Source organism: Oncorhynchus clarkii, chromosome 20 (assembly GCF_045791955.1).
Source record: "Oncorhynchus clarkii lewisi isolate Uvic-CL-2024 chromosome 20, UVic_Ocla_1.0, whole genome shotgun sequence".
Taxonomy (NCBI): domain Eukaryota; kingdom Metazoa; phylum Chordata; class Actinopteri; order Salmoniformes; family Salmonidae; genus Oncorhynchus; species Oncorhynchus clarkii.
Window position 1 is genome coordinate 62,125,688 of NC_092166.1, and position 14,800 is coordinate 62,140,487.

At 46.7% G+C, this 14,800-nt stretch overlaps 1 protein-coding gene across 12 annotated transcripts in view; it reads left to right on the forward strand.

The window, feature by feature from the left end:
- Window positions 1-14,800, forward strand: part of LOC139376658 (myocardin) — a 28,033-nt gene that overhangs the window by 9,291 nt on the left and 3,942 nt on the right. For 4 of the 12 annotated variants that reach the window (XM_071119488.1, XM_071119491.1, XM_071119490.1 and 1 more), the window contains 9 exons: window positions 10,019-10,203; window positions 11,013-11,120; window positions 11,237-11,544; window positions 11,753-11,909; window positions 12,069-12,602; window positions 12,701-13,201; window positions 13,381-13,527; window positions 13,906-14,034; window positions 14,535-14,592. In XM_071119488.1, the coding sequence (XP_070975589.1) occupies window positions 10,019-10,203; window positions 11,013-11,120; window positions 11,237-11,544; window positions 11,753-11,909; window positions 12,069-12,602; window positions 12,701-13,201; window positions 13,381-13,527; window positions 13,906-14,034; window positions 14,535-14,592 (2,127 nt within the window). Of the gene's footprint in view, window positions 1-2,915; window positions 3,087-10,018; window positions 10,204-11,012; window positions 11,121-11,236; window positions 11,545-11,752; window positions 11,910-12,068; window positions 12,603-12,700; window positions 13,202-13,380; window positions 13,528-13,905; window positions 14,035-14,534; window positions 14,593-14,800 lie in introns of all 12 variants that reach the window. The other 8 variants (XM_071119495.1, XM_071119492.1, XM_071119494.1 and 5 more) reach the window with 3 other exon arrangements.

A 14,800-nucleotide genomic window follows, 5' to 3' on the forward strand; every position in this document is an offset into this window, starting at 1 on the left:
CGAACATCTCATTCCAAAATCATGAGCATGAATATGGAGTTGGTTCCTCCTTTGCTGCTATAACAGCCTCCACTCTTCTGGGAAGGCTTTCCACTAGATGTTGGAACATTCCTGCTGGAACTTGCTTCCATTCAGCGACAAGAGCATTAGTGAGGTCGGGCACTGATGTTGGGCGGTTAGGCCTGGCTTACAGTTGGCGTTCCATTTCATCCCAAAGGTGTTTGATGGGGTTGAGGTCAGGGCTCTGTGCAGGCCAGTCAAGTTCTTCCACACTAAACTCGAAAAAATATATATATCTGTATGGACCTCGCTTTCTGCACCGGGGCATTGTCATGGAAACAGGAAAGGGCCTTCCCCAAACTGTTGCCACAAAGTTGGAAGCATAGAATCGTCTAGAATGCCATTGTATGCTGTAGCGTTAATATTTCCCTTCACTGGAGCTAAGGGGCCTAGCCCGAACCATGAAAAACAGCCCCACACCATTATTCCTCCTCCACCCAACTTTACAGTTGGCACTATGCATTCGGTCATGTAGCGTTCTCCTGGCAAACCCAAATTCGTCCGTCGGACTGCCAGACAGTGAAGCATGATTCATCACTCCAGAGAAAGCGTTTCCACTGCTCCAGAGTCTATAGGCGGCGAAGTTTACACCACTCCAGCCAATGCTTGGCATTGCTCATGGTGATCTTAGGCTTGTCTGAGGCTGCTCGGCCATGGAAACCCATTTCATGAAGCTCCCGACAAACAGTTATTGTTCTGACGTTGCTTCCAGAGGAAGTTTGGAACTCAGTAGTTAGTGTTGCAACCGAGGACAGATGATTTTTTCGCGCTTCAGCACTCGGCGGTCCCGTTCAGTGAGCTTTAGTTGGCCTACCACTTGGCGGCTGAGCCGTTGTTGCTCCTAGACTTTTCCATTTCACAATAACAGCACTTACAGTTGACCGGGGCAGCTCTAGCAGGGCAGAAATTTAACAAACTGACTTGTTGGGAAGGTGACATCCTGTGACGGTGCCACGTTGAAAGTCACTGAGCTCTTCAGTAAAGCCATTTTACTGCCAGTGTTTGTCTATGGAGATTGCAAGGCCGTGTGCTCTGTTTTATACACCTGTGAGCAACAGTTGTGGCTGAAATAGCCAAATCGACTAAATTGAAGGTGTGTCCACATACTTGTGTGTATATATAGTGTAAGTGCTAGCTACAAATCACATTTTTTACACCTGGTAAACTGTGACAGCAAACATAAAGAACAACCACTTAGTGTAATCTTGTGGACCCCAGGAAGAGTAGCGGCTGCGTTAGCAGCAGCTAATTGGGATCCTTATAAAAATGCTAAATTGCAGATGTCCTCCCTCCAGCACAGGTTTTCTCCAATGAAGACGGACATCAAACAAAGTCCATAGGCTGTACAGTTTCAATGATGGTCCTTTTCAAAGTTGTCTTAATATTTACTGTATCAGTGTGTTCAATTTCATTAAAAAAAGGTAATTGGTACTCAAGAGTTTGGAATCAAAATTTCAATAGCATGAATGAACATTTATTTCACAATAGAATTTCAGGTACATGCGATGGTGAATGCGTACTAAAAGGATTTACACCAAGTGTGATGTACCTTTCATTTTGTACTCAGAATGGAAGACCAAGGAGGATCAGGTAGGTGTCACAACAGCCAAACAACATCGAAATGTCACTATCAATCATGTCACTAGTATGCAAAAAAAGAGACCCATTTCAGCATGGGATTAAACATCAAGGTAGGTATTCAGGTAAGAATCATGTGAGTTATAAATGATCAAGCAGTGCAGATATCAATTGTCAACTCAATCATCTTTTTCCTGCCATGGTGGGATTTACCCTCTGTCCTCCTTCTCTTCCCAACCGCTCCTTTACAGTTTGAAGAGTCTTTCACTTTCTTGGCTGGCCCATTCTCCTCCCCTTTAGTTTAAATGTACTTAAGTACATGTAAAGGCATTACTTGTAGCGTGTTACTACCCACCTCTGCCTGTTTGGAACACTGACAAGAAGAGAGCATTAAAAAAATATTTGTATAATATTTTTTTTTGCCCAATTTGATTGGGTGGGCGGATGGGCCCGGACCCACCCCGTACCTACGTGGCTGATGTACCTTTAACACTGACCTAGTGTAAAAATCTCATTCTAAGGTGTTGAATGCAAGTAGTCCAGTAGTTTCTCTATTTGGAAAGGATATTGATCAGTGATTGTAACCAATAGCCAGCCGTACTCTGGACTAGATAGATGTAACTATAATTTGTGGTCTGTACAAAAAGATGGCTCTGTGGCTGGGAAGATGTAAGCATATAACTGTTGTTTTAAAATGTTCTGTCAATTCGTAATGAGACGGCAATAGTTCTTAATTAGAAGGAGCTGACGAAATATGCTTAATATCATTCCATTCAATTGTTTCCCTGCACATAGTCCAGATTTCAGCCATCAATTAAAGATTTGACCAAATCAGTGGTTACTATTTCTCTCAGTGGTTTAATCAAGCTAGCTCAGGCTACAGCTCATCAGCAGGTTATCGATCCTACTGTAAGAGAAGAATGGATATTGGGCCAACCCAATCCAGGATTATTTGTATAGGATTAATGGGCAGTGTGTGTACAAGGCAGTCTTACCCATATCACAATATCCCTTTGAATTATCTCTAACCCATTTATTTATCCAGTGGAGGAAGTCTGTCAGCTCACCAGCTCTGACACTTAGGCATTAGGGCTGAAATTTTGGGAGAACTCCTTGGAACAGGGCTCGGACCAGGACAAGTATAAGTCGTCAGTGGATGTTTTGCCACTGGAGATTCAGATGAGGAGCAAGCCCAACTGGCCTTAATCAACTCATATGCAAAAATGTTAATAGTCAAGGGAGTTAATAGTGTGGTTTTGCTTGCTGTGTATATGTAGACCCGGAGGGGGACATATCGTCTGTGGAGGCTCAGCTGAGGCTGAAGAGAGCTCGCCTGGCAGACAACCTCAATGACAAACTGGCCCTGAGACCTGGCCCCATGGAGCTGGTGCACAAGAATATAATTCCCGTAGACTCTGCTGCCTTCAGACAGGCAGCCGCCACGACAGGTATCACTGAGTGATCGGATGCCCTTTGCACGTAACACCTATCTGCCTGTATCTTGACGTGTGTGACTCACAATCACCGGTGTGTGATTTTTGACACGTAAACGTGTGAGTTTGGTTTTAAATTTGTTTTTGAGTTTGAAAAAGGTGTGTTTTAACTCTTTAGTGGCCTGGAAATAAGGCTATGCAGCTGCGGTGAAAAACTAACCGATGGACCTAGACTAAACGTAGTAAACATGTTTAAAGGCAAAGTGCAGTCAAAACCGTGATTTCCTGTGTTGTGTATATACGCTGAGTATACAAAATATTAAGGACACCTTCGTAATATTGAGCTGCACCCCCCCCATTTCCCCTCAGAACAGCCTCAATTCGTCAGGACATGGACTCTACAATGTGTCGAAAGCATTCCACAGGGATGCTGGTCCATGTTGACTCCAATGCTTCCCACAGTTGTGTCAAGTTGGCTGGATGTCCTTTGGGTGGTGGACCATTCTTGACACACAAGGAAAACTGTTGAGCGTGAAAAACCCAGCAGCGTTGCAGTATTTGACACAAACTGGTGCTCCTGGTACCTACTTCCATACCCCGTTCAAAGGCACTTAAATATTTTGTCTTCCCCATTCACCCTCTAAATGGCACACACACACAATCCATGTCTTAATTGTCTCAAGGCTTTAAAATCCTTATTGAACCTGTCTCCTCCCCTTCATCTACACTGATTGAAGTGGATTTACCAAGTGACATCAATACGGGATCATAGCTTTTACCTGGATTCACCTGGTCAGTCTATGTCAAGAAAAGAGCAGGTGTCCTTAATGTTTTGTACACTCTGTGATTATTTCACATTACGAGGTTGGAATAATACTGTGAAATTGTGAAAATGATGATAATGACGTTTTAGTGTAAGAGCTGTTTGAATAGACCGCCTGAAATGTAAGTGTGTTTTGGCTGGAGGGAGTTTTGGCCTGCCTGGCGACATCACCAGGCGATATAAGTTATTGGTAACACTTTACTTGACACCCATGTCATCATCTTATGACATGGTCATAACCTGTCATAATATGGTCAAAACACTGTCATGACACACATTTAGACCTGTTGTGACATATTGTATATTACATTATTTTATGTCTGGCTACTTGTCAACAGTATGTTTATTTGATATTTTCTGAAATTGAACATATTAAAGTATCATTGGAATTGCGCACACATTGATGTCATACCTATACCTTCTCCAACGCTCTGTTGCTGATGACTAGAATGAATGCTGGAGCAGATTTCAGGAGCAGGACAAAGCATGAGGAGCAAGCTCAACTGGCTTAAAGTGCATTGTCTTAGTCCAAGTAAAGTGACACAGGATGGTCATAATGCTTCATGACAGTGTCATAACGTGTATTATCTACAAGTGATTTAAAATATGAGGAGAAAAAAACACGACTGTAAAGAATTCCTTGCAACAACAACAAAGGAATTAAGAAGCAAACTTTCAAATGAAAGGACATTTCTTGGCAGGGAAAAAAACACGTTTGAATAAATGTGGTTTGACACTCTTATGTAGGTGTCATAACCAGACAAAAAATAACGGAATATAAGTCACAACAGGTGTAAATATATGGGTCATGACAGTGTGTTATGACCATATTATGACAAGTTAACGTTTGAAAAGTTAATCGACCAATAACAAATTGAGTTTCAAACCTCTGCCAATAACAGCTAGTTTTCAGGTTACATATCCCTCCCGTTAGGCTGGTCCAATTAGGCCCCTCACAGTTCACTTCCAGACAGTCCTAGAAAAATGTTTGCTGGACAAATTGCTCTTTGTTTCTTTTTGACCATTTTCATTTAAATAAAGATTATATAGCAGTTAGGTACTTAATTGTTACCCAGAAATGATTTGATATTGATACACTGAACAAAAATATATATAAATTATTTTTAAAAAAAATAAAATAAAAAAAAATAATATATATATATATAATGCAACATGCAACAATGTCAAAGGTTTTACTGAGTTACAGTTTATATAAGGAAATCAGTCAATTTAAATAAATAAATTAGTGCCTAATCTATGGATTTCACATAACTGGGAATACAGCTATATCGTATGAAGGAGTGGACCAAAACGCAGCGTCGTAAGTGTTCATGATAAATGTAATACTTAAAACACTCAAACAAAAATAACAAATAGGGAAAACCGAAACAGTCCTGTCAGGTGAAGACACTAAACAGAAAACAACTACCCACAAAACCCAAACGAAAAAGGACAACTTATATATGATCCCCAATCAAAGACAACGATAGACAGCTGCCTTTGTTTGGAACCACACCAACATAGAAATAAAGAAACTAGAATGCCCACCCTAGTCACACCCTGGCCTAACCAAAATAGAGAATAAAAACCTCTCTACGGCCAGGGCGTGACAGTACCCCTCTAAAGGGGAGGGTCCGGGTGGGCATCCCTTTACGGCGACGGCTCTGGAGCGGGACGTAGACCCCCCTCCTCCCGCAGATCCCTCCACTTTGGTGGCGGCCCTGGTGCATGGACCTTCACTGGAGGAACCGGGCCGCAGATCATCGCCGGAGGAACCAGACCACCGATCATCATCGGAGGCTCCGGACTGGGGACCGTCGCCACAGGCTCCGGTCTAGGGATCGGCTCCGGAGGCTCCGGACTGGGGACCGTCGCCACAGGATCCGGACTGGGGACCGTCGTCACAGGCTCCGGACTAGGGATCGGCTCCGGAGGCTCTGGACTGTGGAGGCACACTGGAGGCTTGATGCGTGGGACCGGTACCGGTGGCACCGGGCTGATGACACGCACCTCAGGGCGAGTGCGGAGAGGAGGCACAGGACATACTGGACTGTGGAGGCGTACTGGAGGTCTAATGCATGGGACTGGTACAGGTGGCACCAGGCTGAATACACGCACCTCAGGGCGAGTGCGAGGAGGAGGCACAGGACGTATTGGACTGTGGAGGCGCACTGGCGGTCTGGAGCGTAGAGCTGGCACAACCCGTCCTGGCTGGATGTTTATTTTCACCCTGCAAATGCGGGGCGCTGGCACAGGACGCACTGGGCTGTGCAGACGCATCAGAGACACAGTGCGCAGAGCCGGCGCAGGATATCCTGGTCCAAGGAGGCGTACTGGAGGCCAGGAGCGCTGAGCCAGCACCATCCGTCCTGTCCTGGCTGGATGCCCACTCTAGCCCGGGGAGCTGGAATAGAGCGCACCGGGCTTTGAATGAGCACTGGAGACACCATGCGCATCTCTGCATAACACGGTGCCTGACCAGTCACATGCTCCCCACGGTAAGCACGAGGAGTTGGCTCAGGTTTGAACCCTGACTCAGCCACTCTCCTCGTGTGCCTCCTACCACAAAATATTTTTGGAGCTGCCTCTCGGTTTGCTAGCCGTGTCCCCTCGTATCGTCGCCGTTTCTCTTTCGCTGTTTCCACCTGTTTCCGTGGCAGGGTCTTGTCCCCTGCCCTAACCTCCTCCCAGGACCAGGATGTCCTCCACTCTCTCTTTTCTCCCGGGCCCAGGATCCCTGCTCCTCTTGAACACGCTGTTTGGTCCTTTTTTGGTTGGTAGTTCTGTAACGATCGTCGTATGAAGGAGTGGATCAAAACGCAGCGTGGTAAGTGTTCATGATAAATGTAATACTCAAAATACTCAAAAATAACAGAGAGGGAAAACCGAAACAGTCCTGTCAGGTGAAGACACTAAACAGAAAACAACTACCCACAAAACCCAAACGAAAAAGGACAACTTATATATGATCCCCAATCAAAGACAACGATAGACAGCTAGCTGCCTCTGTTTGGAACCACACCAACATAGAAATAAAGAAACTAGAATGCCCACCCTAGTCACACCCACAACCAAAATAGAGAATAAAAACCTTTCTATGGCCAGGGCGTGACACTATACATCTGTTGGTCACCTTAAAAAAAAAGTAGGGTTGTATAGATCAGAAAACCATTCAAATTGCCATTGACAAAAATGCAAATGTGTTTGTTGTCCGCAGCTTATGCCTGCCCATAGCATAACCCCACTGCCACCATGGGGCACTCTGTTCACAACGTTGACATCAGCAAACCACTCACTCACACGATGCAATACAGCTGTCTGCTATCTGCCAGGTACAGTTGAAACCGGGATTCATCTGTGAAGAGCACACTTCTCCAGCGTGTCAGTGGCCATCGAAGGTGAGCATTTCCCCACTGAAGTAGGTTACGATGCCGAACTGCAGTCAGATCAAGACCCTGGTGAGGACGACGATCATGCAGAGGAGCTTCCCTGAGACGGTTTCTGACAGTTTGTGCAGAAATTCTTTGGTTGTGCAAACCCACAGTTTCATCAGCAGTTATCTGGGTGGCTGGTGAAGAAGCCGGATGTGGAGGTCCTGGGCTGGCATGGCTACATGTCCTGGGTTGGCTTAGTTACATGTGGTTGTGAGGCTGGTTGGACGTACTGCCAAATTCTTTAAAACAACGTTGGAGGCGGTTTATAGAAGATAAATAACTAAATTAACAATCAACTCGGGCAACAGCTCTGGTGGTTATTCCTGAAGTCAGCAAGCTCCCTCAAAACTTTAGACATCTGCGGCATTGTGTTGTTTGACAAAACTGCACATTTTAAAGTGACCTTTTATTGTCATCGGCACAAGGTGCACCAGTGTAATAATCATGCTGTTTAATCAGCTTCTTGATGTTCCACACCTGTCAGGTGGATGGATTATTTTGGCAAAGGAAAAATGATCGGTAAAATGTGGGATATAAACAAATTTGTGCACAACATTTGAGAAAAATAAGCATTTTGTCCATTGAATTACATGCAGTTCAGCTCTCTGTAGAGTTGGTGGTATATTTTGCAACATCATAGCTTCCCTATTGAAATGATGTGGCAACCATAGAACACTATAAAAGCATACTATTTCCTAAACTGGCCAGAAAACCCATTCTGGAAATAGATAAGGATCCCTTAACCTTGGGCATCCTACTGGGACATATTGAAATGTTTCTCTTACATCCAAGTATGTTAGTCCTCCCCTTTATATCATGCCTGGGTTTTTGTATACGCTGGTTTTCTGTTTTCCTCCTCGGGCTCTTCAGTAAACATATTGCGTAAGGTCAACACGGGGCTGAAGCGGCGAGGTTTACTCTACCTCCCTATGAACAGGGAGGATGCTTATTGAGACAAACAGCAGCTGTATTTGGGTCCACCCTTCTCTCAAGAGAAGTGTGTGTGTGTATGTGTGTGTGTGTCCCTCCCCCACTTCTCTGATTTATATGGCTCCAGTGAGTCACCTATGAAGGTATCTGATTGGACAAGGCTGTTGTTCAGCTGTCTGCCACCTCCCCTTCACCCCTCTCACACACACACAAACCTTATATATCACGGAGACCCCCACCCGCTCCATCCTGCAATGCGATGACCTCTTCCATTTCTTTATCATCTTTGACAAAATATTAGATCTCTGACATCCAGTTGCAGTCCTTGCTGACAGAGAGATGTTATGTGGAGGAACTCAGGATGTGGTTAGTTTGAGACGATCATGCATCAGGACATAATAATAGCCCAGTAACAACTTGTTCTGTCCCCATGCTAGTGTCCTTTCTGTGACCGAGTGGGACTAAAGTAGACAACCCTACCCAGTCAGGTGGTCCTGAACCTGTGTGTGTGTGTGTGTGTGTGTGTGTGTGTGTGTGTGTGTGTGTGTGTGTGTGTGTGTGTGTGTGTGTGTGTGTGTGTGTGTGTGTGTGTGTGTGTGTGTGTGTGTGTGTGTGTGTGTGTGGGAGGGAGGGAGGGAGGGAGGGAGGGAGGGAGGGAGGGAGGGAGGGAGGGAGGGAGGGAGGGAGGGAGGGAGGGAGGGAGGGAGGGAGGGAGGGAGAGAGAGCACAAAGAGAGTGCAGAGTGAGTGCAGAGTGAGTGAGTTCAATACCAACAGGTGGTAGGAAATAACACCCAGGCCTGTGCCGCTGTGTGTGTGCAGGCCCAGCGTGCCACAGAGCAGGGCTGATGGTGTGATTGAAACCAGGGTCTGCTCTTGGCAGGTCACATGTTCTCATTCTAAAAGAGAGTCACAGGCACGCGCACACACACACACACATTACCACTCCTCCCCTCTCCTGGCTCTGTCCCTTTGTTAACCTCAGGCTCTGCTCCTCCAGATAACATAGTCTCTAACAGCTAAACCAATCAAGGCTCTGTTCACTATCACTTCAGCCAATCAGCCAAGTGGCCATGTCAATCTCTGCCCACTGCAGAGTAGCACCTCAGGGCTAAGTGTTTCACTAGGTGACAGTGACAGAAGGGCAGTGTGTGAATACTGATGTTATACAATGGAACGGATATGGACTGCGTTGTACAGAGCAATGTGCAGTGGTGTCGCACGTAGGCAGTTCTCAGACAGCCACATACTGTACACACATTCACATCTCTCTCAGTAATACACAACCCTGCAAAAGTCCAATGAATGTTATGTTTGAACCTCTGGAAATATTTAAAGATATGAACAGACTTACGTCTCAAAATCCTTCAATTCTATTCTTTGCCAGTATCTTGTGGTGTGTCAGGTTTCAGTCCTCTGTCTCTCTGCGTGTGGTTAAACTGCCTCCTGTGTGGTTCTCTGTAGTGAACCACATCAAGTTCTCATCCCCTCCCTCTCTCCTCTCTCCTCCCTTCTCTCTCTCTCTCTCTCTCTCTCTCTCCTCTCTCTCTCTCTCTCTCTCTCTCTCCTCTCTCCTCCCTTCTCTCTCTCTCTCTCTCTCCTCTCTCTCTCTCTCTCTCTCTCTCCTCTCTCTCTCTCTCTCTCTCTCTCCTCTCTTTCTCTCTCTCTCTCTCTCTCTCTCTCTCTCCTCTCTCCTACCTTCTCACTCTCTCCTCCCTTCTCTCTCTCTCTCTCACTCTCTCTCTCTCTCTCTCTCTCCAGTGAACCATGGGAAGTTTCCTAAGCAGGAGGATTCGTATGCGTTCGAGGAGGACAGCAGCAGTGACAGTCTGTCTCCAGAGCAACACCACAGTGACGAGTCCCAGGGGTCCGCATGCCCCTCCTCTGAGGCCATGGGCAGCACCCCCTCCTCCTCCTCATCACCAGCCCTCACTAGCCCTAAACAGGTAATACTCCTCCTCCTCCTTACCTCTCGCCTTACCCAAATAGGTCCATCGTCCTCTCATTTCCTCTCCATCACCACTTCCCTCTTCTCCTCCTCCTCCTTACCTCTCGCCTTACCCAAATAGGTCCATCGTCCTCTCATTTCCCCCCCATCACCACTTCCCTCTTCTCCTCCTCCTCCTCCTTCTTGATAATGTATCATAACATAAACTATCCTCCATGAGTAAACACACTAGGAACAATAGGTGTACCAAGGTCTGCCCTATGCGTTCACAAACATACCCCAGTCAGTTATGCGGTAATGAGTCAATTCAAGCAGGGAGCCAGGTTAAGTCTGCCATCTTGTGGTGGCTGGGAGAACTACAGTGTCCTCCCCTGGGTTCTCTTGTGACCGTTGGAACATGTGTGACTGCTCTTTGGCACGTGTCACATTCCTCTATGCCAGTCTGTCTGTCTCACACAGACACAGTATGCTGAAGGCTACTGCTTCCTGTGTTTTATCATCTCAGTGACTTCCTGCATTCTGCACCACTCTCCCCCCACCGTGTGGACAGAGATGATGACATCATTCCCAACGGTCACTGGAAGCTTCTGCCATAAACCGTTTTTATTTGAAGTGTTAACCAAAAGTCAGCTTGGGCTTAGTACCTAATTCCTCTTTTCAAATGATTTAATTTACATGTTTTATATAAACCAATACATTTTCTTTGAATTCATCTTATTGTTTTATGGTGGGCCAACCACTGAATGTAGTTGACATTTCCTGTATTCATGTCTTCCTACTGACTCCCTGTCTGCATTTGTGTTCCAGGGGTGTCAGAACAGGGACCCGTCTGATCAGAGCAAGGAAGATGGCTTGTCTGCGGCTAACAATGGGCTGTCTGCCACCCCACCCATACCTGTCCCTGCCATAGTCAAGGTAGGAACAAACACTTTCCTGTCATACTGACCTCTTCATAGCCAAGATGATGCATCCCATTAGAAAACTTCAACTTGTATTGTATGTTCTCACTATTTATCCCATTGATTCTACAGTCCAAGACATCGGACAAAAACCGCCACAAGAAGCCCAAAGACGTGAAGCCCAAGGTGAAGAAGCTGAAGTACCACCAGTACATCCCTCCGGACCAGAAGCCCGAGAAGTCTCCCCCTCCCATGGACTCAGCCTACGCCAGGCTACTGCAGCAACAACAGCTCTTCCTACAGCTGCAGATCCTCAGCCAGCAGAAACACGCACACACACACTCCCAGCATACACACTCCCAACACACACAGGCCCATGCACATCAACGGCAGCCTAGTTTCAGCTACCAGCCCCTGCACCAGCCAGTCCAAGCCCAAAAGTGAGTACCCTGGATGGGGAGATGGTCTAACTCTAACCCCATGTCTCAAATCTGACCTTCAATGTATGACCTTCAATGTACATTCTGTACATTGAAGGTCAGATCTGAGACGTGGGGTTAGAGTTAGACCATGAATGTTGAATGTTCCATAATATTGTAATTTCTTTTATCTTTATCTCACGAAAATCGAATGTTTTCCTATCTTTAGACAATCCAGTGAGCAGCTGACGGTGGGTAGCTCCAGTGTTACTACTAACATGATCAACAGCAGCTCGTCGTCTCCAGTTAAGACCACATACTCTGGTCAAACCAGCATCTCACCAGTCAAACCTGGTCCTCTGCCACCTAACCTGGATGACCTGAAGGTAGGTACTCTGTCCATAAAGCGAGGGATATATTCTTTATTACGGGTTGGAAAAATAACTCATATACTGTAAGTGTAAGATTTTCAAAATGCAAGCATCGAATGTCTTTCGTCTACCCCTCTATACGTCGCTATATCTCTCTCTCCCTTCATCTTACAGGTGTCAGAGCTCAGGCAGCAGCTTCGTATCCGGGGCATGCCCGTCTCAGGCACCAAGACAGCCCTCATTGAGAGACTCCGCCCCTTTAAGGACCCCACCTCAAGCCCCTCGCATTCAGGCTCCAATGACATCACCACGGTCACCTTCCCTGTCACCCCCACGGGGTCCCTGTCCTCCTACCAGTCCCCCTCCTCCTCCAGCGCACTCTCCCAGGGGGGATATTACCCTTACCCCAGCACCTCCTCCACCCCACCCATCTCCCCCGCTTCCTCAGACCTCTCCCGTAGCGGCTCGCTCCCAGACAGCTTCAGCGACGTGCCCATGTCCTCTCCTCCACAGTTTGGCCTCCAGCCGTCCCCGGCCCAGCTCAGCTCTGAAGAAGGCCTGGGGGGAGGGGGTCTGAGTGGGGCAGGACTACGGGGAGGTGAAGGTGGAGGGATGGAGGGTCTGGAGGCAGAGAAGGATAAGATGTTGGTGGAGAAACAAAAAGTGATCGAGGAGCTGACGTGGAAGCTGCACCAGGAACAGAGACAGGTGGGTAAACGCACTGTTCAACTCAATAAAATGTTATTGTCCTTAAAGGGCCATTCAAGGCTAAGCTTACCTACTGTTAACACCTTGTTTCACAATAGGTGGAGGAGCTCAAGATGCAGCTGCACAAGAGGAAGCGTTGCCATGCCGCCACACATGAGGGTGTCCCGGCTCCGTCCCAGCCCCACCACCTGCACCTGCAGCAATCCCCCTCGCTGATGGGGCAGCACTTCTTTGGAGTGACTGTCAAACAGGAGCCCATGTCCCTCTCCTCCAGCTGCCCCCTCTCCTCCCCCAAGCACCTGAAGAGTCCTCCAGGAAGCTGCATGGAGGGGATGGGCCACTGCGGTGCCTCTCTGACCAATATGGGGGGCCCTGGTGGGCAACGATGCCTGGACTCAGTCCCCTCCTCTGGAAGTCCCTCTGGCATGTCTGCCTTCCTCAGCCCCCAGTGCTCTCCTCAAGACTCGCCCATCGCCAAGACCTCCAGCAGCTCCCAGCCTTCCTCCCCCAACAACCCCTACCTGCTGTCACCGCCGCTGGGCAGAGACGGGTGTAGCCACTCCCTCAACCAGACCAGCACCAGGCCCCGCAACATGCAGGTAGGCCTACGGCAGAGCGCTTGTTATGAGTCTTTCCAAGAGACAATGGTCTGTACTTTACATGTACTTTATATGTTGGCTCTAAAATGTTCTTTATATTGTGTCCGTTGTAACTCTGTTCACATGACTATTGATTGATAGCTTGGTGGTCATGATAATGATGTATTCCCTCCTAACAGATTCAGCAGAAGAATGGAGGACAGGCTGTGAACTGCTCCTATCCCTCTGACCAGAGAGGCCTTCAGTCAGTGTTCCCCAACTCGACCGACAACGGCCTGATCCACAGGGTCAACACTAAGGCTAAGAACCCAAACATGCAGCAGAAGGCAAGAGCTATTATTCTGTCTAAACTTGGTCTGTAGCGGTTGAACATGGTTGTGTCACATGACTGGGTATCCACCATCACATTCACTTAACCATTTTTCTGCTTTCCATTCATTTGTTGCTTCTCTCTAAAACTTCCATCATGAGGTTCATGGTACTACTCTTCACAACTTAGCAGTTCGGATTCAAGCAGATCTCTCCGATGAGCTAGCTAGCTCATTTCACAAGAGCTCCACAGCCCAAACTTCTTTTTTTTTAAGCATCTTGTTTTTATCAGGATGCATAGAGGTTTTCTTACATATAAGTTACCACACTATATTAAAATTCTAGCTCCATTTTCTTATCAGTAATACAACTTTTTCGCCTATTTTTTCATATAGATGGCAATATTGCCCTCTCCCCGGCACGTTGGCCAAAAGTGCCCAGTCTCAACCCCGGCCTTCTGTAGCTCAGATTCAACTGCATTCGACTCTAGACAGCCCCCTTGCTATGAGGATGCAGTCAAGCAGGTAAACTAAATTATACACCCGAACTCTGCTCCTGATCATGGCCGGCCAACTCAATTTGTTTCGTTGTTGTAACCTCTGTGGTGTCGCTTCGATTCCCGCCTTCTATCTAACTTCCTTCCTTCTCTCTCTCTTTCTCTCTCTCTCTCTCTCACCTGCTTTGCACCTCTTTGTTCATCCATCCATTGCTTTATCCATCCCACACTTTGCACCTCTTTGTTCATCCATCCATTGCTTTATCCATCCCACACTTTGCACCCTTGACCAAGTTTGACTGGGTTTCTTCAGAGCTGACTGCTTTGTGGTCATTTGTGTGTCATTTTGAGTTGTGGTTGCCCCAAGTGCCTTATAGAACATTGTACAAAATATATCATTGATAGCATTAAAAATCCCCAACATGGTGCTAAAACTGGGGACATGTTTTTCAGATGTGTATTTTTTTTTACAAGGTGTTGATAAAGTACGAATGTATTGTTAATCACATTCTTATTTTTGTTTTTTAGCAACTGACTAGGAGTCAGCAGATGGATGAGCTTTTGGATGTGCTCATAGAGAGTGGAGGTGAGTGAACTGATTCCGAATCAGTCTCAATGTGTGTGATGTATATAATGTGTAGTCTTAGAAATTGGAAGGTGATATAGCTGTCAGTGCATGTTGTGGCCATGGTTATGAATGAGCAATGGCTTTGTAACTGCAAGCAATTTAGTTTCAATCCCCTACATAAGGTACTAGTCAGTTTGCCTCCCTACATACCATCCATCACCGCTTA